Source organism: Brachyhypopomus gauderio, chromosome 13 (genome assembly GCF_052324685.1).
Source record: "Brachyhypopomus gauderio isolate BG-103 chromosome 13, BGAUD_0.2, whole genome shotgun sequence".
Classification (NCBI taxonomy): Eukaryota; Metazoa; Chordata; class Actinopteri; order Gymnotiformes; family Hypopomidae; genus Brachyhypopomus; species Brachyhypopomus gauderio.
The window spans coordinates 3,380,949-3,406,047 of record NC_135223.1 but is presented as its reverse complement, the minus strand read 5'-3'; the positions used below and the strand labels follow the sequence as shown (position 1 = coordinate 3,406,047).

At 47.5% G+C, this 25,099-nt stretch overlaps 1 protein-coding gene across 1 annotated transcript in view; it reads right to left on the bottom strand.

The window, feature by feature from the left end:
• The window catches only part of agap3 (ArfGAP with GTPase domain, ankyrin repeat and PH domain 3), a 118,008-nt gene extending 93,375 nt beyond the window's left edge, over window positions 1-24,633 (bottom strand). The window contains 1 exon segment of the mRNA XM_076970318.1: window positions 23,873-24,633. Within this exon segment, the coding sequence (XP_076826433.1) occupies window positions 23,873-24,248 (376 nt within the window). The 5' untranslated portion in view covers window positions 24,249-24,633.
• Window positions 24,634-25,099: the final 466 nt, after the last annotated feature.

Genomic DNA, 25,099 nt, shown 5'->3' with positions numbered 1-25,099 from the left:
GCGTGGGGAGATCAGGCACGTGGCCCGGAGAGATCAGGCACGTGGCCTGGAGCGATCAGACACACAGCGTGGGGAGATCAGGCATGTGGTCCGGAGAGATCAGACACGTGGCCCGGAGAGATCAGACACACAGCGTGGGGAGATCGGGCACGTGGCCCGGAGAGATCAGACACGTGGCCCGGAGAGATCAGCCATGCTGCAAGGGGACATCAGACAAGCGGCGCATTCAGCACGTCGCTCTGCACGTCTCATTCCGATTGGCGTCTTTTTCTGCCGACCCCCACGCCAATTTATCCACTTGAAAGGTGAACGCTTTCAACCATCATTCAGTTTGCAGCGTGTCCAACACAATGAGTTATCATGTCATTTACTGAAATATATTCTGCTTCTCTTAATCCGCACGAACAGGAAGGCTGATGTAGCTCAGGCACTGTGATGTATTCATTCAGAAGCTCGCAGGCAGTAACATATGGTGGCCATTAAAAAGCAATGTTTTTCTTGATCAGTGTCAACGCACTCCGAGGACGTAATTTTGCACGATGAAGTTTCACGGAATTAAATATCATTCCTTCTGGGGAGCTCTGGTGTGGGAATAAGGCGCTGTATTTCAGTGTTTGGTGTTGCTAATCCAGAGAAGCACGTTGGCATCATTAATACCTGGATTAATAACTGCATTTTTAATCCAACCGCAAACACGCAGGCACATACAGCGCATCACAGTCTCTCCCGCGCAGTCGGCTGCGATTCGTAAGCGCGAAACCGCACAGAAGCGATCACAGTCACCATCATTAATGCGATCATGCAGCCCGCCCCGTACTCCTGTTCCTGCCTCTACACGATACACCACCATCTTAGCGGCAGCGAGAAGACAGGAAGAGGAGACAAGCACAGCGTCGGAGCTGACGCGGACACGCCCCGTTATGAGGGCCCGTCAACAACGTTCCCGCCGACACCGCATCTCGGCCTCTGGGCGTCGAGAAGCCTCAGTTAACGAAGTCCGTGGGCAATGGGACACCTGTAGCTGCGAAAGGCACTTCCAGCATTTTTAACTGGTGCTCCTTAGCACAATTTACCGGAAATGTCCACCGGGCATCCTGTTTGTTCAGGTGGGCTCATCTTGTGTTAATGAACAAGACTCTGTTGTAGAAATCTGATGACTTCATCTGTTCGGGAGAACCACTGACATTCCACCCAGATGGTGTTTTAACTCCAAATATACATATGAATTGTCAAAATAACAATTCAACTACAATGAACTACTACCCAGATGTACCACTGGCTAAAATATCCATGACTTATGACCAGTTATGTCATACGTTTCGTCATGGGCACAAGTTTGCATTGCTGACTATGACTCAAAAGCACATCGACACCATCACAATCGGTGCTGCGTCGAGAAGATGTTTACCAAACTCAGTCAGCGTGATGCGCGCATCGCAGTGCCGTGGAGGTACGGCGGCTGCTTTATGAAAGCAGTGTGTCGCCGGCATTATGTCACCTCCTCACCGCAGCGCAGCAGATGGAGAAAATGTGCAAAAACGCTATTAGCGTCACGAGGGGTTTGTGGCGTGTGCTAGGGAAGGAGTTATTAACAAAAGAACAAAGCTTTTTATGTGGGATTAACAAGAAGAAAGATTCAGCACTTGCCAATACACACGCCTGGCTGTTTTGGCAAGAACAAAATCTTGAAGAAATACCAAAACAAGCTCCAAAGAGATACAGTCGTGTGTCTTAAAGGAAAACGCGTACGAGTAAAGTCGAGCGAGCGAGAATAGCGAAAAGCTAGGAGGGGACGCTTCGCCCAGCCGAATTCGCAGGCTGCTCTGTTATGAGCGCAGGGTTTCGACACAAGTCACGCAGAAAACAGTCTGCAGGTTTCCTTCCCCCCTCCAGGGTTTCAAATCCAGCAGGAGAACTTCACTAGCTTTGATGGGGAAACTGGGAACCTTCAAAGCGAAGGCTCGTCATGTTCCTGCCAGTATTTGAAGAGCTTTTCCCCCTTGAGGTCCAACGACACCGGGGGAGGGGTGTAGAGAGGTCTGGTCATCCCTTTAACCTGTCCCACAACAGACAGGACTGCTTAAAAGACTAAACCAACTACCTCGACCAATGAGTAGGGTGTTGCCAGCCTTTTTTAATTGTTTGGCAGGCGCTCTCTTCCAGAGTGACTTCAAATAGTGCTCTGTCTTCACCACAGGAGGTATCCTCACGATATTAGACGCCTGGGGCGTGATGCCACACATCACTGCACAAATCAAACCTGCAGCGATGGGTGAACGCTTTCAAAAATGGCCAAAGGGAAAGCGTGGATCGAGAGCGCCGCCACGAAGGTGCGTGTGAGCCCGGGGGAGGTTCTGTCCACAGCGTGACGGGCAGCCCGGACCCGGAGCTCGGGCCGCTGTAGCCTGAGGCGGTGAGGGTGTCCGCAGCGGTGGTGCCGGCCCAGGGGGACTGACAAGGGTGCGGGCTGGACGAGCCAAAACTGCCCCACTGTCCCCAGGACCATCTGTACAAATAACCGTGTCACCTTCCTGCTAACAGACTCTGACCCCAGACACAGACTGCTAAGAGCGTGTGTGTGTGTGTGTGTGGCACATATGCAAGTTCCACTCAGTACATCGCATATCAGTTGTTGCCGTAAATAAGCAACCTCTGCAATACAATCACAAGCCTGAATCTAGAGCCGAGAGTGAGCTGCATTTGAATCCAGTGTTGCCGATACACTCGAGCGCTCCCTCTCAAACACACACACACATACGCAAGCACACTCACAACAGCAAATGCCTACAAAGCATGCAGGAACCGCGGAGACCAGTCTGGGCCGTCTGCTGAGGGCTCGGAGAGCGGTTTAACCAATCGCGGGTGTCCAGACAGTCTGACACACGCCGGCGTTTTCGTGTGAACCGTGCTGCGTTTATTTCACTTGTCTTGCAGAGAAATCTTCACGCGTTTGGTCAGTTACGGCCTCCGTCGTAGCCGTTACACCGAAGAACATTTTGGACACATAATGTCCATTTCGTGCAGCCCTACTGTGCGTGCTCATGATTGTCTTAGTCCTGTCTCTCTCTATCTCCCTCTCTGTCTCTCTCTTTCTCTCTCTCTCTACATCTCCCTCTGTCTCACTCTTTCTCTCTCTCTACATCTCCCTCCCTGTCTCTCTCTCTGCAGCAGGCTGCCTGTTGCCTTGGTAACCCACATTGCTCTTCTGTGTGAGAATGTAAAAAAAAAAATTCAATTTATTTTTTTATTTGTCTAATTTATCCATCCTTTTTTAATAGACACGCTAGCAGTAGCGCTACACTCTTATCTCGTCTGATAAAAACATTCATGTCATTGTTCCCGATTCCCCCCTGAGGTCCCCAGGTGCCCCGGGGTGTGTGACAGCCCGGCCATGTCGACAAACTTCACTTTCATGTCCATGGATGTCATGTGACCATGACCGCCAACATTTAGGCATCAGCAAACTGCGACGCTGGCTTTGAGGTACCCCCCCCCCCCCCCGCTCCCCCTCGCTGTGTCTAGAAGATAACCGACAACACAGACCTTGAAACCAAAACAGGATTACGAGCCCAAGGCGACAGACGTTAAGTATCAGATGCAGCCACGGGAGGCTTCGCTTAACGTTTAACCCTGCGTGCGCCAGCTGTCAGACCCAGGTTCAGGAAGAGCGGCCAATCCAGACGCAAGCTGTCCGGCCGGCGTTCTCGAACCTGCTCTTCGGCATCGAAGTCTCTCTGATGATGTCCACAGGGAACAGGATGACTGTCCTGAACACCGTGTCTTGAACATAGTGTCCTGAACATCGCAAGCAGGGGCTTACAGTCCTTAAAGCGTTCGAGTCGCTTTTAAATAAGCATGAAAAACAGGACTGGCCATAGCATGCTCACCTCACAGCGGGAAAATATATAATTTTATAATGTTTCATCCCGCCAGCCATCCATATATTAGTGTCGCGGGGAGCAGGGACGTGTCAGGCGTGAGCAAACACAATACCCCACAATTCATCACGGTTCTGCTACAGTGAGCTGGTGGCCCGGCTGCTGCACGTGACAGACTGCAACAACTCACACTAATTGATTATATAGATGATACAGGAAGGATTAAAAACGTCCGTGGAAGGCACACAACACCGACAGCATTCATTACAGGCAGAGAGGTCCTAAAGGTCGTTAGTTTCAGTCAGTAACGTCCAAGCTGTTGTTTTTTTAGCCTGTGTCTTCCTTAAGCATCATGGGAGTTTCTTCAGACACACACACACACACACACACACACACACACACACACACACACACACAGTTGCAGTGAACATCAGCATCATTTTTTTCCAGCCAGAGTGAACAGTATACTGTGCTGTAGTTATATAAAGTAAGAATGTAGCGCCCACACACACGTAAGCACATGCACACACACACACACACTCTTAAGCACAAGCTCGGTACACTCACACAAATGGGACGGGCTCTTTGTGCATCTTTAATTAGGAGCATCAGGACTGCTCCCGCTTCCTGTTGTCTTGCTGCTCGTCCAGATACATCAACGACATGCTGTCGCCAGGAACAACCACTCAGCCCCCATTCACACAGAGAGAGAGAGAGAGAGAGAGAGAGAGAGAGAGAGAGAGAAAGAGAGAGAGAGAGAGAGAAAGAGAGAGAGAGAGAGAGAGAGAGGGAAAAGCCAGATAAAATTTGACACACATGGAAAAATACTCTGAAAGCCTTATTTAGACCCAGATAATGTTACACCTGATCAAAACCAAAAACTCTCTGAATCAAATTTAAAGGCTAGATAAAACCTACGGATTACAAAATGACCCAAAGATTTTGGCAGACACTATCCTACTTTTGACAGCCGGAGAGGTGCATGGTTCTGAGAGCATGTCCAGTGTGGAGATCTGATCCCCTGACCTACAGACACCTTTGTTTTTAAACAGGAAGAGGAAGAGCGCGTGATACCATCTGCTCTGCTGATAATGATCCTGATTTACAAGTGCGGTGCTGCAGGCAGCAGCCTGAAGATCAGCATTTCAACACACAACACCAACACCAGAACGCAACAGCACAGCTTTAATTGTAGTAGGTGTTCACTGTCAGAGATACGAGAACAGACAGGTACCAACAAGACAGGTGAGAGATGATGTAACACACACACACACACACACACACACACACACACACACACACACACACAGAGTCAGGGGAGCCTGAGCAGAACTGGGAACCACCACTGGATAGGTGAGGAGGTGTGAGGTTAGGGGTGTAACACCTCTTTCCGTTCTTTAAATTCACATTTTTTGCAAGGAAAGGCAAGAAGGAGAGTAAGAGAGAGATGGAGGGCAGACATACACCAAACATGGAGAGAGAGAGAGAGAGAGAGAGAGAGAGAAAACGAAGTGTGTGTGTGTATATATGTGCGTGCATATATGTGTGTGTGTGTCAGTATTTGCTGTGTATATGTGTGTATGTGTGTGTGTGTGTGTGTGTGTGTGTGTGTGTGTGTGTGTGTGTGTGTGTGTGTGTGTGTGTGTTAGTGTGTGTGTGTGTTAGTATGTGTGTGTGTTAGTATGTGTGTGTGTGTGTGTGTGTGTGTGCGTGCAGAAGTGCCTTACAGCGTGCAGCACGCCTTCACACTCTGCGGAGGAGGAAGAGGACCAAAAAACTCCAATGATGAACAGACAGCCCAGCAGCACCATGATGTAAACAGAGACAGGAGGTCTATATCAGAGCAAACATGGCCTTAGTGAGGAGGTCTATATCAGAGCAAACATGGCCTTAGTGAGGAGGTCTATATCAGAGCAAACATGGCCTTAGTGAGGAGGTCTATATCAGAGCAAACATGGCCTTAGTGAGGAGGTCTACAGAATTACAAAAGAAAACAGTCATGTCACCGGTAGCTTCTACCATCCCACTAACAGAAGAGACTGAACTGCAATGATATCTTTACAGTAAATGAACATTTTGGTGTCCATGTTCACCCAAATGCCAGTTATAAAGTCTGACCACATCTGCTATGCCTGCTAGTCCAGGCCAGACACAACTGTTCGTTTTTCCTCAAACAAGTTGTTTTTCTCTTTTTGCAAGGGCACCTGCTGCATAGTTTAAATACTGCACTTCAAATGGAACACACACACACACACATTTACACATTCACACACATACAGTAGGTTTCACACTGGGAAAAGAATTTAAATGTTAAGTCAAAAATCGATACAGCCAAGACCGTATTGATTCACATATCGGTAAGAGTGTATTCACGATATTCTGCCATATCAATATATTGTGCATAGCCGTGCTACACACACACACACACACACAAACACACACACACACACACAGTGTTACGCCAGGGGAAAACAGCTGTGCATTACAGAGTGAGGAAGGAATCCATCAGCAACGCAGCAACATCTAAAATGGGCTTTTCTCAGTGGATGAGATCCCTGACCACACTCTGTGTGTGTGTGTGTGTGTGTGTGTGTGTGTGTGTGTGTGTGTGTGTGTGTGTGTGTGTGTGTGTGTGTGTGTGTGTGTGCGCGTACAGACATATTCTCACAAGTGGACCTTCAACCAAATTGGAAAAAAATTGCTATATCCAAAATAAAGTTTTTTCCTTCCTGAGAGTGTATTGTTATGGCATTGGTAGGAACAGACTGCATCTCTCTTATTATTGCCCTTAAACAGCTTTTGCTAGGCTTTACTTTACCTGAGTAGTTCAATTTCTACTTCAGTAGCTCAACTTCTACTTCACTAAACCTTAAAAGACCAAATGATTTCTCCAATGTAGGGAGCATGATTAGCTTTTAACAGTATAAATTCATACAACTTCAGATACTGTAGCTGAACTTGAGGGTCACAATGAGACTGAGAGAATGTATTTGAGCTATAAAATTGATCAATTTTATTTTTAGCTCCACATGACCATAGATACTCATGAACGTGGTGGTGAAATCACAGAACATCATCATCTCGGTTTCTCCACACCACCTCCGATGAGCTGGAGATGAGGGTGGGGATCCAGCCGTTGACTAAACACTATGGAGCAATGCAGGTTAGCTCCACGCTAGCTAGCTAGCTGCTACTGCCACACGTCTCAAAGGGTCTAAACGTTGCTTCACTAGGCGCTAACAATACGCGTCAGCTCCCCGCCAACCGCCCGCGATCTTCTCCACCCCACAGTACATCACGCAAAACCAGCTGGCAATTTGGGACTCCCCTGGGTAACTAGCGAGAAACCCCTGCTTCTGCCTGGATACATCGATCGATGGCATTCATAATACGACAGGCTTGGTGAATCTTGATACTGGCCGTCAGACAAATTCGTTAAGGCTCCTAAAGGTTACTCTAACACAGAAGTGGAACACCGTTCTGAAGATGCCGGCATTTCGTCCAGTCAAATGGGAATGCCTCCTTAAATGTGCAAACACATTTTTCCTTTCACACGTTTATCCTTACACAAACGTGACACTCCGGTCCATCCTGTATCTATCATCCCGCGGCTTTCAGGTCCCTCCGACGGACGGGGGGGGTCAACGAGTCGGGACGTTTGGACCTGGACGAACCTCAGACCCACAGGTGCATCCCCTCGTCCCTGGCTGGTGTCCGAGCTCGGCCGTCTCGTTTCAGGACGCAGGCATCCTCTCCAGATGGCGGACAGTGAAAAAGTCGCTGTGGGCCTGGGGGGATGGAGGAGGGGGGGGGGCGGTTTGGACGAGGCGAGCGGCGGCCTGTCCACGGCCGCGTCCGTCCAAGTCTCTCCCGGGGAGCAGCTGCCGGTGCAGGAAGCGGCGGCGTGCGGCGACCGACGTCACGGCCGTGCGCACGGTTCGCCCCGCGTCCGCCGAGCCAGCGCACACTGCCAGCTACGGACGGCCAAGCCGGTCGCCCACCATCTCGACAGAAGGGCGAGGGTGAGACCGCACGCGCTGTAAGCACCAGAAGGTTCCACGTTTTCAAAGGTAACCTTAAATCGCATTTGGGCAGGTCATATTTTCCGTTCGAAGAAAATTAAATTAATTCAAGCTTATTCTTGATGTTACAGTGTAGTCATGATATTCAGAGGCGTTAACATGGTTAAAACAACAGATTTGCACGAGTGGGGAATTAGGAAAAGGTACGATTGTTTGCTCAGGGTCGGGGGAAAGAGCCTCAGCGCTTACTCACACTGTGTCGAAAAACAGCAGTGCAGAAACGTCAGCCATAACAAGCGTGGAAAGAATGGCGTCAGCTCCGAGGTCTGGCCAGCCTCCAAGAGATGTTCCAGGCCAAAACCTCACTACACGGCCACGCGACATGGCCCAGCGCGCAGCAATCTGCACGCAAACACCACCGAACAAAAACTGTCATGTTTCAAAACGCCTCAGTAAAACACTGCATGTTTTATTGTTACTTTGTTGATGAAGAACTCTTGGCTTGTCACCATATATGGCAATGCATTATGGGTTATATATTTGTGCTGATTTCTGACACACACAAAAAAAAAAAGTAGTCAGCACTCAAATGGAAAAACAGCTCTGCTCAACTCATTCCACTGGAAATTGCATTAGTTAAATGCAGAAATGCTGTGTCACTATGGCTACATCCCTGCACATACCGCGATGCTAAACCGACACTGTGTTCTGGCAACAGGTGCAGTGCCACAGATCCACGCCGGTTTGACAAGTTTGCTTCCTTCCAGACTGAGAACCGATAAGAAAAATCGCTTTTTTGTGGGGCAACAAAAGAAATGAGGAAAACATCGTACCTTCATCGTCCTTAATAGCACATTTACGAATACGAATTCGTAAATGTGCTATTAAGGACGATGAAGGTACGATGTTTTCCTCATTTCCTCATTTATCTCTCTATCATTCCAGCTCCATTGCCATGATACAGACGTCACAGAGAGAGAGGGAGAGAGAGAGAGAGAGAGAGAGAGAGAGAGAGAAAGAAAAAGAGAGAGAGCTAGAGAGACAGTCCTTGGCTATAAGAGTGTCTAATGTACAGTTATTGTACACATGCTGGTCTGAACTACAACCTCTACTCCACTCACTTGCAGAATTTCCCAAATGCCCCTGCACTTCTTCACCTTCCTGACTGCAGCAGTACCATCTGAGCCAAAATGGATCATCCTACACAACCTCGGCCACAGGAGCTGTGGTTTTAGAAGCCAGTGGCCCAGACTGTCAGAACCAAAATGGCTGACTGCACGTAATTGTCAGTAGGAACCCAAAGTCAGATGGGAGAAAGATGAAAAGGTAATACTTTTCATCAAGGAAGTCTCAAATTGCTCGTAATAGCCTTCAACACGGGATCCCGAGCAGAAATGGCTGATGGGCGAAAAGACGGTGACCTTCAGCAGGGCGGAAAAGGATGAAAGAAGAAAAACTCCAGGTCCACAAGGGTGAGGTACACAACCCGTTTACCCGGACAGCCCACACAACCGCACCGTGGACGCGAACGCTGGCCTTACAGCCAGACGAGCGTACCCGACCCCTCGGACACGGTCACCGTTACAGAGAACAGATAGTGTGTAGGCACAACACACTGCGTCTCAAGGCAGCAGAGCTAATGCATGATTACATGTGATTAAACCTGGGAAGTTTGATGTGTAGCAACTTGTGTGTCCATATTCGACATATCCACCATAAGCTGAGTGTGTGTGTGTGTGTGTGTGTGTGTGTGTGTGTGTGTGTGTGTGTGTGTGTGTGTGTGTGTGTGTTCATCTGTGTGCACGAGCTAGAATGCGTGAGTGTGTGTGTGAGACAATATCTTATAGCAGGTAATCGGCACATCAGCTTCAAGTGGCAAGCCTGGTGACATCCTCTGTGCCCGCACACACACACACACACACACACACACACACACACACACACACACACACACACACACACACTAATTATGTTCCTCCTCAGACTACAGAGGGAGGACAGAGGGGGAAGAGCTGATTGCTGTGAAAATCTAGTGAGCTGGAGAGAGTGTGAGCGATCGAGCCAAAGAGGGAGACACATCTGGGCATCGAGCTCACCCAGCTGGCATCGCAGCGCACCAGCCTTCAGTCTGGCAACCCTCACTAGAAAGCCCCGCTGTCCAAATCCTCAGCAGCACTTCCACACAGCGCACAAGTGCCCGGCGCAGCCCGCCCTCGCCAAACGTGCATCGGGACGCCGCCGAGACAAACGCGGGACTCTTCTGGCGCGTCGAGTTGAAGCTCCTCGGCCTCGTGAGGAGACTCCGAAGGGCCGCGACACAAAACATCGCAAACAGCTGCAAGTCGAGAACATCCCTCTCGCAGATACACGTAAGGACGCGTTAAAACCGGGTAGTGCCGATTACGTTCGCGGTAAAGATGCGATGAACGCGACTGCTGATTTCTTCCAGTATATTCATAATTAGTGACTTCTGTAAAATCACTTCAGTAAACCATTCAAACGTGGAGGAGCTTTGAAATCATTAACATTTAAATAAAGTCTGTTAATTTCTAGTGGATCGTTAGCATTTACTCTCAAGTATTACAGAGTACAAGTATTGAAACATCTTTTAGCCTGGAGTGTGTTGAAGTGGCAGATAACGCAAGCCAACACGCTAATGGTCACCCGTCACAGAACATCATTCATTCACCTGTGCAACACGAGAGCATTTCATACATGATATGATTCCAACCCGACTTTGTCTGGAGCCCCTGTTGGGCTCTGCCACGCCCACACCACCAAAGCCACTCGGCTGTAGCTCCGGTTTGATCCCCGGGGCACTGGGTCTGCATTAATATGTGCGGTGGCGGGAGCTTAATGTGTGTGATCTCATCCAAAAGACGTCTCTCGTTCTGCAGGACCAACATTGGACTGTCAGTTACACTCTGCAATTCCTGGCCGGGTATTAAATGAACACAAGTGAAATCTTTGAATTATTTATAGGACGCATCTTGGAAAGAGATTCGACCCAGTCAAATCTTGTTTATGAAAGAACTGGAACGCTCTCTTGGAATATGGATGATACCAGGTGTTTCAATGGAGACACATAGCACGTAGAAGGACAGAGAAGAAGGAAAATCTATTCATTCAAAAACGTGACCCCCGGTGCACTGAGATCTTTAACAAGCGTTCCTGACATTGTTGTCATGAGAACGATGATGTAGAGATCAAGAAATCAAACCTGATGAGCGTTTCAAAGAGCCGTCCATCACACCAGTCGCATAAATCGTTAATTGCGCTGTCCATCAGAACAAAGTGAGTAGGTTTACGATGTTGGACTGCAATACTGCAATTTTTTTTTTATCAATCTGTATATATTGGTGTAGGAAGGTGCAGAGATAAATGACTATTTAATACTAAAGAGGAGTCAAATTCTGAAAATAATGAAGAATGCCTACACTAATTTAGAGCATTTCATAGTCTTCAAACTGCTCCAGCAGCCTAAAATTAATGTTGAGCCCTCCCAAAGGTGAGGAACGTAGCATTGCCCAGACTAGGCTAACGGCTGGTTTGAATAACCATCATGAAATACACAAGCATTCACATTAGGGATGAGTTTCCACAACCCACATCCCCCCTAACACCCCACCTCCCCCACCCACCCACCCACTCAACTGTTTCAGCATATGGTCATAGCCAGAAGAAGATGAGCACATTTCCTCGAAACAGCTAAGCCACCCCATCATTATTTGTGACCTCCTTGGCTAGGCTTGGTGCTTTAGCTTTTGAAAACCACTCTCATTCTCCACCCAAGGCTCCGCATAAAAAAGGCGAGATAAAGTGTCTGGCTGGTCCAAGCAGCGGTAGTTGGGCATTGGGCTCCTTTGGTATGGTAGTTAAGTGTATACATCACTCCGCAACCACACAAAAGAGGTTCGGGAAAAATTACTCTTGGAATTGCTGCGGAATGCACCGCGATACCGCCGCAATGTACGAACTGTGCTCACCATAAATACTAAATCTCAGTTTCAGTCAAATCATTTTTCTCCATACTATACCCACTACATGAGATGTTAATTTGAAATAGATGGAAATGTTTTAAGTAGTTTACCAGCATATAAAATATGCCAGACTTGTTTAAAATCCTTTATTAGCTCCTAACACAGCTGGAACAGGTAAACAAGAGTAGCAGGACTTCTGACAGGTTTAGATGCATTGGCGAACTGGAGCGTTACACATACTGGACTGGAAAGGTGTTGTGTTTCTCAGAGAAGAGGCATGTATACTGGTGCCCAGGTTTCCCGAGGTTTGCAGAAAGGTTTAACACTCAGGTTTAACACATATACCTCAAAGGAGGTCTTGTTCCAGGAGGACTGGGCTACTCTCTCTGGCTTTATCTGTGTGATTGTGTGTGTGTCTGTCTCTTTTCTGTGCGTCTCTCTCTGCTGAGGTTTTCCACAGCAGTCCTCTATCTCTGTTGCATAACACTCGACCTCCCACCCACCCCCGGATCTGCTGCATCCCTCACACACACACACACACACACACACACACACACACACACAAATATGCAACATAAGACAGCATATGTGACAATATGCAAAATGGGCTAAAGATATTCTCTAGATCTGCTCACTGCTAATCTTCTGAGGCGACAGCAGTGTTGCGGTGAGCTCTGAAGGTCCAGGGGGTGGGACGCTCTGCTCCAGGCGATCCGGTCTGAGCGTGGAGTTGTGGACGCACGCCGAGCCTCGCCGGGTTTCCACGTTCTCGCTTTCTCACTATTTCCCCTCCATCTCTCAGCTCCCTCTCACAAGCTCTCTGGAGACGGATTTGAAGAGAACGCCAACGTAGAGTTCCCAATTTTCCTCTCTCCCACCGACCCACTTCACCCACCCACACACACACACACATTTCAGAGAAGCCTGATTCCCACATCTTGCTGAAAGATCTTTCTCAAGTTCTCAGATCTGATCCAAGAAGAAATGCAAGAGAGTATCACCACCATTCTTCTGTTTGATTGATTCGAGCATCCACTGCTAGACTCTTTGAACCACAGTCCATTTGACTGCCAATTGTTTGTAAGAACGGGCTCCCTCTGCCCAATCTGTCCGCAAGCATTAAAGGAAAACGAACATTATACCTTTAATTTTATTAGCAAAGAACAAGAGACAGTGGTTAAATGCTCCATTAGAAAGGTCCCCATCTTACATTATTTAACTGGATTGACTAATCAATATACAAAAATAGCTCTGTGCTATAGTGTCCCAAGTCACTTTCTAAACCCTAACAAAAATGACCGTAAATGGTCCCTCAATCATGTCAGGCTTTAAAAACTATTACCTATAACCTTGTTCTAGAGAAAGATGTTTGCACTAATTGTGTCAACAGTTGTCTGTGTACTGTAAAACTGCTCTCCGACTCACTACTATGTAACCAAACACAAATTCCTCTCTTGTGCAAACATACATGGCCAGTAAAGTCTGTGTGTATAATTATCACAAAAAACCACATATCAGAGATGCTACTGTAAGCATTCTCGCCTGGGCATGACAGATACTAACGTCATAGCCTGTATTTATACTGTTGCTGAAATTACAACCAAGACTAGTTTCTAATATTAGTCAAAACGATATAAATATATCTAGATTAACTGAATCATCATACGATGGTGAACTATATAACTTTACATTCACCTGTTCAGGCAGGATGACAGATCTCTTTATACAATTGGCTTAGTGCAGTCGAGCGAATACACGCAGCTTATGTTTATGCCAAAGTTTATACTCATGAGGTCTACACGAGCAATCTACCAAACTGTAGTCTTCAAAGCATCATTTAAGGTAGGTGTGTATATTTAGTCGTCGGCGTTCTGTTCGTGTAGCCTGTAAGAACATTTATCTTGTTTTTTAAACTATGAAATGACCATGGTTGGGAAAGCTTACATTTAGGGCATAGTTAACTGTTGGAGAAGTCAAGAAAATGCAGTTCTTGACCAATCAAAACCAAAGATGAACAAATGAAATTTACAAGCTATGGAGCAAGACTGAAATGATCAAGATAAACAATTATATGAGTTATGGGTCCAAAGCCGACTAGCACCTGTCATGTTTCCTAGACTTTCCACGCTTTCATTAGCCCCTGAAATGCAACTGGTCCTGTTCCTTCACTGGGCAGTGACAGGTCAGAAAGCCTCGGATACAAATGGACGAATCACAGGCCGTGGACACCGCCTGCAAAACAAGCTGCTACTAGAGCCGGGCAGTGAAAACAAACGTGTCGTGGGAAGATGACGACACCGTGTGAAATCCATCGACATCATCTCGCTGGCCTCGCTCTGGTTGTTCGTCCGGGATGACGTTGGTGGTTGGAGGTGGGTGTCGGAGAAGGTGGAGGTGGCGGATGTCAGGAAGCTCACGCTTCTCCGCAAGCTCCAACCAGTAGCGTGGGCCACTGGCCACCAGTACCGGCGCCGCTGCGGAGAACGCCCGCAAGGATCTCGGCCCGCGAGGATCTCAGCCTGCCAGGACCTCCACCCACCATCCCTCCTCACGCTCGTCAGAGGCAGCAGAAAGGCGGAACGCGCTGACACAAGCGCTCCCAGATCTCGCAGCCGCTCCGCTTGGGATCGATGGGCCGGGAGAGGAGTTCTCCGTCGCCCTGCTGATGCGGGGAAAGTCCAGAGTGAACAAATGTTGCGTCCATCGCTCGTATCCCTTAATTTGATGGGCAGCGGAGAGCATGGAGTGGGATGAAATATGCAGGATCCCTTTATCTGATGTCAGCCTCCTGATCTATGGATGCGAGCGGTTCCTAACAATGCACAAATCCCCGATATTTACACTGAAAGCCCAGTTGACCAGAATCAGACAGGTATGAGAGTGCCTCGGCTCCGGTGTCTCCCAGTAAGAGCATCCCTGCATACCAAACACACCAGTTAATGTCCCCAGGGAAAGATGTGGGCGTGGATAGGAATCAAGAAAAGGTATTAAAAATTCACCGGATCCTTCTAGAATCTGAAGGTACCCGTTAACAAAGGTACTGAAGAATCTGAAGTGATGTTTGTATATAAGATATTGCACATCAGTGCTGAGGGAACAGTAGGACTCGTTTTTTTCAGATGAACATGGCTCTAAGCTGAAGAACATTCAGACATTTCAGTAGAGTACTGAATCTTACACTGAAGGTGATCGGTTCATGACCTGCAAACAAAGGTCCAGATGACGCGGCGTTCAGAGCGCGGCTACGCAAGTGTCGCCGTATTCTGATGACCTTCGTCTACTGCTGTCACCATAGTAACCACGCTCTTAAACCGGAGAGGGAAAGGAGACGTGTGCTTTTGTTATAAATATGAATTATCTCTGCCCAACCGGCCGGGACTCTTTTGCGTTACGCCTGCATGAAGTTATGGTCCAGGGGGCAGGATTTTCACCGCCTTTGTCCAAAAGCTTGTGCTCATAATTCAAAAAGCAGTGGAGGTTCTAAAAACATGAATGATGGTGTTGTTGCGTTTGTTTGTTAGGGGTTTTTTTTGGTGGGGTCGGGATTGTTTTTTGGGGGCGTATGTTACGCAATGCGCCATTTTGCGTTTAGATCCCCGCGATGCCGTGAGAAGGGACGCAGTGCACCCTAGGAACATCCCCCTCCTCCCCTCTTACGCAACGCCTTGCTAACACAAATGCGTTTTTACCCATGGGACATACTGAAATCGGCAGTCGCACTGGCTTGTACCCAGCATGCCACGATACTGTGGCTGTACATGGTACACAGGAGCCACAGTTCTAATCTGGGACTGCGTTCTCCCTTGTGTATAATTTCACTGCGCCCTCAGATACTGTACCTTCGGGGGGGGTGTTCCTGAAGCCCATTGCTTAGAGCTGTAAAAAACTTCAGCCACAAAGAAAGACCACCAGGGACTGCGTGTGGAAGAGCCTCTCAACTTCCTGCCTCAAGAAGTAGGGGAAAGACACTAAGTGCACGAGAACGGGGCGTTTTTTTTGTCTGTCGTGGGGATCAGGCGACCCCTGGATCTCCGCTGCTCTTGTGAGCAGCACAGGAAGTGGTGAAGTAAACAGAAATATCGCATTTCAGGCCCACGCCGCGAGTGGCTCTTTTATCCTCGTCAGCAGCGTGAGCAGAGGCTTATTGAAGAAGCCCGTGGCACTGATCCCAGCACAGTAATAATCAGCAGTCACTACCGCGCGCCCAGATCCATCATGCTCTCTGCTTCTGCCACTGGAGCAGCGTGTAAGACCTATAAATCTCCATCCGCTGCAGGATGCTGGAGTGTGACCCTGGGAGTGAATCGTGCCAAGCGAGAGTGTCTCTCCTCGCTGACTCGCGCGTGTGATCACGAACTGTGCGCTAGGCTGTCTGTGGGGGCACATGCCCGTGTAAGACAGTGACGCTGGTTAAATGAGGAGGAATACAAATACGTGACCTTTAAGAAAAGGAAGAAAAAAGAAACGAAGAGATCCTGCATCTGTCAAACATTCTGCGCGTGGAGTGCTGCTCTCCAGAGTGCTCGCTAGCGGGTCCCCGAGAGCCCACAGAAGCCTTTTGTGAGTGCCGCAGTCGCGCCATCACAGGAGAACAAAGCGAGGGCTGGAGTGCGAAAACTCGCACCCAGGTGCCAAACACGGCCGAGCGCTTCTCCCGCTGCCTCCGTGGGACGGAGTCCGGGGTGAAGGGGAGGGGCTATCGCGAGAGGCGGGGTCGAGCATAGCGCTGTTGACTGAAGGGGAGGGGCTACCGCGAGAGGCGGGGTCGAGCAGAGCGCTGTTGACTGAAGGGGAGGGGCTAACGCGAGAGGCGGGGCAAGCTCAGAGAAGACGGCCGTGACAGGCACTGAAAACCACAATTAGCAAAGCCGTCCCAAAATCACAACCCAAATGGACAGCCCCAGAGGCCAACAACAACGGCAGCTAAGTCCACACGTCCATGGCGGAGAAACGCCTAACGCAGCCTTCCTGACCCGTGTCATAACACACCGTGAGCTCCTGCAAAACGTCGAGGTGTGTGGAGCTGGGGGCAGACGCCCACACACACAACACAGATATCTACAGAGCACGCGGTCCACTCTCCACCCACACCAGGTGCCCACACAACAGTTCAGCAGCACTTCGTCTCGTTCCTAATTCATTAAACTGAAGACCAGCTCAAAGAATGTACAAAATACGAAGAATGCCGAGAAAGATGAGATCGTAGTGCAACTATATTCAAAACATTTACCCTTGAAGAAGTCAAGAAAATGAATTACTTTTACTTTTCCCCATTTTAGATCTACACGTGCCAACACAGGTGAATATTAAGGCCTGAATGCAGCATTAGTAGCATGCGGCTACCAATAACAGCCGTCTGTTAATTAATAAAAGGCATCTGTTAATTAACAGGTTTCTGTTTAACAAACATAACCACAGTCGTAACTGGTCAGTAGCGATTTTCAGTGCTGATACGCAGACTAAACTGACTCCGCTTGCAGATCAGCATATGCACTTTCCGATATGCTCAAACACGCCTTTAACACATCGGTGAGCACTTGCACGCGGGATGTTGAGTTTCTCAGCAAAGCCACAGAACCTGTTCATTATCGACGGTGGTGTGTGAGTGGGGCTCATTCAAAAACACCCGCACCGCTTGTTCAACGCAGATAATAACACGGAACATTTATAGACCAGTTTAGCGTTTAACACACCGCGCGTAACCGATAACCAAAGTTCAAATCTTAGCATGTTCATAAAAATCTGCTCATTCACTCATCCGGTGATTATGTAGGCCACTTTCATTTGGGGGTAATGGCAGGGTACTACCTCAAAGCAAGAAGCCGCGTTTGCGACAGGAAACGGAGAGGGACGTCCGAACACGGAGACGCCCAATAGACACAGTGCACCAGACACGCCTCCTCCACCCCTCAAGGAGAGGGCCAATGGAACGACAGGACACTCGATTTGAAAGGATGTCCTTGAAAGTTGAAAAAGGCACTAACCCAAAAAAAGAACTGTGACACAGCCCCGTTCTATAATTGTGATTAAGGAAGTCAATTTAATTTCTACAGGCTCAAAGTCCCAAAATAGAGCATGTGACTCCAATTATCTTGTTTGAGAAAGAAGTCTCTTGCTCATGACTCCAATGGTGTCAAAGTGCGTTGTATCTCCCCCCACGACCCCCAAATATGGCCTGTTCTGTTCCTCCAGGACTGTACCATCAGTGGGGGTCAGGGTAGTAGCCAGCAGGGAAAGGAACCTTAAGAACCCACCACATCAAGCCCAGTAATGAGAGAGTGAAAAAGAGTGAGAGAGAGTGAGAGAGAGAACGTGCAGTTCTCCATGTCAGGGAGAACCATGGTTCCTGGCAGGTTTCTGTCCCAGCCCTCCTAAGCCTCCTCTCGTGCCACAGGCCATCTGTTGCTCACCAGCCCTGCAGGCACTAAAGCTGAGCTCCAGCACACTGGTCCAGATGCCTATCCGGCATTGCTCCCCGAGCACCAGCACACTGCCCGTCAGATACTCCTCCCCAAACTCCAACATGCTGGTCAGATGCCTGCCGGGCAAAGCACAGTTCCAGCAGGCATTCGCACCAGTGTATTTGCATAGAGGACACATTCTTCACCTTAATACCCATTAAAACAGCACCTCGTTTCATATTTAATACTAAAAAAATCACAATGTGTTAAGCTTTCGAAAAGAATGAAACAATTACACCAGGGATCATCACATAACTGACAGTAGAGGGGGAAATGGATCTCAAACACCTCAACACAGCCTATGGAAGCATGAGGAACCTCATCCGTGATGGAATCATTAGGAAAAAATTTTGAAAACTGCTGTTGGCTACTTTCAATACAGAAACACTTTAGGTCCTCACTTCTACACACATTCCAATCCCTTCAGTGAACGCAAAAGAACACATGTGCTCTCTCAAGATCGGCGAGTGTGGGGAGGGGGGGCGTGGACACGACGCCGGGCTTTCAAACAAGCGAAGAGAGAGCGCTTTTGTTTCTCATGAACAATGGCCTACTTTCCCTCGGATAGGGCACATCGTCAAGAGTTTCACTACCGTGGCACCGAGCGGCGGGGAGAACCGCCTCCCGAGCGCGCCGGCCGACCCCGCGACCTCTCCGACTCGTGTCCTCTCCTTGGCACCACCTCGCCCGGCGTTCAAGAAATGAGCTAAGGTCAAAGGTCAGGGCCAAAGCCATGCTAATTAGCCCGATCGCGCATGTGGCAAGAGGGCCCGTCTGAACAAAAGGGCCTTTGAGAGACGGGCACACGTAGAGCTGAACCGCTGTCAAACGCTGGACGACCAGAGAGTGGATCAGGACCGGGGAAATGATGACACACAAGCTGACGACGTGGTACACATGATTTCTGAGGCTTTTGCTTTCCAGGCACAACCTGCATTTAATTATTACTGTACTCAAACTTACAGCCTCTATATAGGAACACATCACCACCAGTAAAATGATTCAGTCGTGATATTACTTTACGTGCTGTATTCCCTAGACAGCGCAAATTAAAATGCCATGTTGCTATTATGGTGGATGTGAGATGTGCGATATTTTCAAAACCCAAGGAGAAACCTTGATCTGACACTATTCAAGACCCAACTGCATTATTTTGAAATAAAATTCTTCATTTGTTGGATCGTGCAAATGCTGCAACACCCACAGGACACTCTGATTGGCCAGATTGGTCAGGGTGCCCACTGCAGAGGTAAAAAATTATAATAATACGGTAATTTATTAGTGGGCTCAGTTGCATGTTTCAGATTTTTGTTATATCAGTGTATACACACACACAAGTATACTGTATACAGTAGTATACTGTGTATACATATTATCCAGGTACAGCACTTGTTATAAATGTTTGTAAACTAGGATATTCCTTACAGTAATAAAAATATTACAATATTTTTGAGGTTCATTGTATAAAGAAATTGATGGATACTGCATGAATTGTTCCATTCTGTAGCACTGTGGTGCCTCCGTCATCATGTCTGCCCACACCTTTTCAGCAGGTCTATGGCAAAGTGAATTAGTTCAGATAGGGACAGCGAGGTAGAAACACCTGATGTATACAGCACAAGGCAGCAGACCCGTGCGGACCCGTATTCAGAAACCTGCCCATAAAACATCAAGCACATAGCCAGTCCATTCAGAATTTGCCTGTGACAACAAAGTGGAAAAAGGTTTCTGATTGGTTACCCGGGGCCAGCGAATTTGACTTCTATTGGTTAACGACCGCCATTAAGGAGGATGCTTCTCATGACGAGTATTGTGCTCCATTTAAAGACTGGTAAGAAAGGCACCCTGCCACCTCTCCCACACAATGGCAGAGTTGGCCGACTGTCTTCTCACAGACCCCCAGCACAGATGGCGTGCGGCACAGCTGGTCTCGAACCGCTTCAACATAGAATGTTCAACATGAAATGTTAATTTTCGCCTGTCTTTGCATGTGCCATCGCAATTCATGTGTAAGCACGTTAATGAGCAAAGAACAAAGGAAATCCAACTCGTGACGTTTAACATGGCATTCTGCATTATAGCAGTCTTACTTAAGCATATAAGCATATCTAAAATCACTAATTGATAAGGATGAAGAAAATGGAAACCTAAAATTGCCATGCAGTACTAAGGAATTGCAGGTAGTACTCTATAGCATTGAAATAGCAACGTTAGAGAGGAATGCGGTTCATTCGAGGGTTAGTATGGGCAAATATTCGATTACAGTAAGTCAGAGTGTACTGTACATAAGCTATCATTTCGTAAATGACAAACGTAATGGCCAATGGATCTGAAAACCAGACAGATGTTCCAGCAGGAGGAGAGAAAATGAAGCAGCTCAGAGTTGTTCAGTTTCCTTTTTTTTCACTCCTGTTCTCTTCTGATCTTCAGCAAAACTATGAGCCTCTGGTTTCTAAGCAACAGGCACTCTGCTTTAATGCAGGACCATAGCAAAAGTCTGCAGTCCAGGCATACAGGTGGGTGTGTGCGCATGCACGCACACACACACACACACACACACACACACACATGCACGCACGCACACCAGCGTTTCTCCCTGCAAGAGCCATACTAGCTTTGCTGCAGTGAAGAGTGCTGCATAGATTTTGTCTCGGACCGATGCAGTAAAAGGCAGTTCGGTGTCACACTAGAGTGCAGCGGTGTGTTTGAGATCCAGATGAGCATCATTCCTCTATATTCATTCATTTCAAACCGCCAATTAAAAATAACTGTCACAAACAAGGCCACATGCAACCTCTGAAATCTTCATTCACCTCACAGATGTTTCTTCTTCACAACAAAGCACAGGGATGTGAACTTGGAAAATTCGTAACTTGTCAAAAACATTAATTTGGTGGCGTGCCGGAAACTTTCATATCAAACATCGCAAAGACCAAAGACAAAAACTAATGGAAAAAACAAATTAGGAAACAAACAAATTGTGCATAATGATTTGTGCCACTTATGACAACACAAAGGATATGCAAATTCCTCAGACACCAATTTCCTTTTCAGCCAACCTGTTTCAGAAAGCTGCGCTTTCAGTGTCAGGGGAGCAAACCATTTGCACAAAAGCCATAAATAAACTAGCAAAACAGCCAATAAAACATCTGTGATTGTCTTGTAACAACCGTTCATGATGAAGAAAACAATGAAAAAATAAATCTGTAAACTTATATTATGATCTAAATTACTGTAGGAGATAAATGTTTTTTCCCATAATTATTATAAACACAGACATTTACTGGATATCCAAACAATACAGACTTTTATTTATTTTTGGGGGGGGGGGGTTCAATTTCAAGTCCCTTTCCTGTAACAGACAGAAGGCATCGTTGGTGTTACTTTCAACCAGGACTCATTAGCACACTAATAATATTCTAACGAGGTAGGTTGGGTCCAGCAAACGGACACCAGCCATCCAGCTACAAATTTCTAGAAAGGCATGTACTTCATTGTGTGTAAAAACAGCACATATGCATATAATTGATAATTCAAACTTTCTGTATTACAGAATACAGTATCAATCATGTTCTCCCTGCATTATATATTTTCTTTGCATATTCATCATGTAAACTCCGACATCCATTGGCTTTCTACATATTAGCATGAAATGGGTGTTAGACCATGCAAATTCTGTGTAAAATTTGAAACTAGGGTGCAGAGGCCAAGAGCCACAAAGGTAGGCAAGTCACTGATAATTAGCGATCAGTGATTGACAATCAATCAATCAATCAGTGAAACATTAAGTTAAACAATGACATATTAAACTACTTTTGCATCAAAAGGAACACAAATAACTGAGATATTCACAAAAACAGCCATTTTTCCTCCGTTTCACCGGGTGCTGTGACGTATTGTGTGTGCACATGACTGACGTGTTGACCGGTGTCCTCTTCGACACTCTCCACCACGCCAGCCCATGGGTTCACAAAGTTGCTACTAGTTATGAGGACCTTGTGAATTTGTGATGCAAACTTGAGTCACCATCTCATGATGACGATTTACTACCATTCAGAAGACCCGAAGGGCTGTGATATTATATTTCGGTCTGACTGAAAGATAAAATATGGATCCCGTAGTTTCCCTGGAACTGTGTGTGGTGTTGGTGATGGTGGGCTATAGTATCAGTTATAAAGCATGATGACAAACCCTCATGGTGAAAATTGCAAGCACTTCCAGATTGCCACTCTGACTGAAGGGTGTGAATTACAAGCCAGGCAGCTTGCTAAACCCACCAAAAGAAGACATTTCACCGCCAAACGAAGACATCTAAATCAACCCTTGTGTAAATATTGTCTCAAAAGCAAATGTTAATAATTAGCATGTAGCTTACTGAAAACTGCAGGGGCTTTGGCCCAATGCTACAAGAATACAGATTTTTGAAGGTTAATAATTTATGGCACTATATTTATGGCATTGAATTTGAGACTTCAGCTGTGTTTGGCCACTGAAGGAATTTAGTTGCAAGTACACATGTACAAACCTCACAGCTTGTCCACAAATAGTCTTGGTGAGGACGTTGGAGGAAACTGGTCCTCTGTACACTGTATAAATTAGTAAAGGGCTCGAAATACACACCAACATCCACTAGAGCAACTGAAAGAAAACCACATAAACCATCCACGGTGACCAAAAGGTCATAGCTTTGACTCGGACTGACAAACCATACAGTCGTGGATGAAAACACCCACAGCTTGCTTCCGCTCTGAATGGAGTATCGCTATCCGTAGTGCACCGAGATGCAAAATCTAACATCTCTCTCTCCACGAAACGCTGATGATGGCCGAACGCATGCCGCATGGCGAGCAGGTCCTTCATTTTACCCTCTATATCACTACAAATCGCTAATTCCCAACATTTGGAGGCTGACAGTTATGGAAACTTTAACCCAATAAACGACTTATATCATCTTCTAAAGCCACGTGACAGCTACATTATTTTAGACATTATTATGACAGCATATAGCCTATCTTTAAATGTTTTTTGTCTATAAAAATATGTATATTCAAGCACAATAAAATTAAGCACTGCATGAAATCATAGCTGATTCTGCGCCTCGTCCAAAGTCTCACATAATTAGTCATAAAGATCTCAAATGCTGAATCTTAGTGCTGAAAACATCTCAACCATCAGCAGGCTATGTTAGGTCTTTAATGAACCTCGTCTCTAGATATTCAAGTCCGCCTGTCCTTCAGCATATATATGAATATGCTATATATTGGCAACACAAGCAACAATACAAGAGTTGGGACATAAAAGCATTTTCCTTATTACTCCACTTATCTCTCTCTCTCACACACACACATGCTGGACGAATAACGGACAAGACGGTCGCTTTGTGATTACTGTCCTTCGTCTAACGACGATGAGCGCCTGGTTTCAGTGAATAGAGGTGAATAGAGAGGTGGAGATGAGCTGAACGCCTCCTACACGTACCCCGGCGCCTCCTACACGTACCCGGGCGCCTCCTACACGTTCACGCCGCTTACCTTCGATGGAGATGACGTGCTCGCGTATCTGGTTCTGCAGGGCCAGGTCGTCGATCCGCTCGATCAAGTCGTAGATTGCATAAATGTTCGGGTGGACGGACTCGAACCTATGGATCTCGGCTCTGATGGCTGCTGAGTTGGACAAAACAAACTGTGAGCCCGGCGGCCCGGGCTGAGCCGCAGGGCCCGATACAGTCCCAGATCCAAACTGTCCTGCCCCGGAACTCCCGGACGATCCGGACCCGAACTGGGGTGGTATGGACTGGGGTACCGGGACCGGAGCTGGTACCGTGCCTGGGGCGGGCATGGCTGGTTGAGACTGCTGAGAGATACCAGAGACGGACACCGAGACCGGGACACTCGATTGGAAATTCATCGTTGTGGCTCAGGGAGAAACTAGTCTGAGAAAAGAAAGAACCCGTGAAGCGTTTGGAAATAACACGAGAAGAACGAATCCGCAGCGCTGCGATCTAACAAAAACCCGCCGAGATCTTTAGACGCATCAATTCTCAGTGTCCATCTGAAACGATCCGCGCCTCATTTGACCAGAACTTCATTGTGTACCATTGCTCCTCTGCGCCTGGGTCTCCTGCCGTGTCCCTCTTACAATGGACGTCTACAGACCGGACACACCTTCTCGGGCTACCCGCGCCGCTCTCGTCGGAACCGGGGTGGGTTTTTCTCTGGGCTTCTCCGTCGGAAGCACACGGTGATCGGTTATCGCGGTGCGCCCGTGTCCATTGACCGAATGCGACGTTTCTGCGCTCCCTAAAGTCCTCCACCCGTTGGAGATGTTCGGTTGGAGGAGTCCCTCCCAGACCCCCACCTCCCTGTGCTCCGTCACACACCACGTAGGTCCGCTCCAAACGGGGAGGGGGGGGTGTCGTTCGGCTGGATATCTAACCCAGGCGGTAAAGCAACGTGCACGTAATTTTAATGTTTGACCATTACGCAACCAAATATTATATTGTGTTTTATTGCGCCCGCCGCACGCGCACGTGTGCCGTGATACACGGGGGGAAACGCATATCGTGGCCCGGGAGCGGAGATCAGAGGGAATGAATTAGTCACTTTACAGATTGTGTTCCAGCTCTTTGTAAACGCTCGTTTACACGGGAAGGGTCGGATCTCCTTGGCGTACACCACACCTCCACAGAAGATATTTAATACTTCGTGTATCTGCGGAATCTAAGTACCTATACTCGCACTGAATCACCTCGTAAGGCA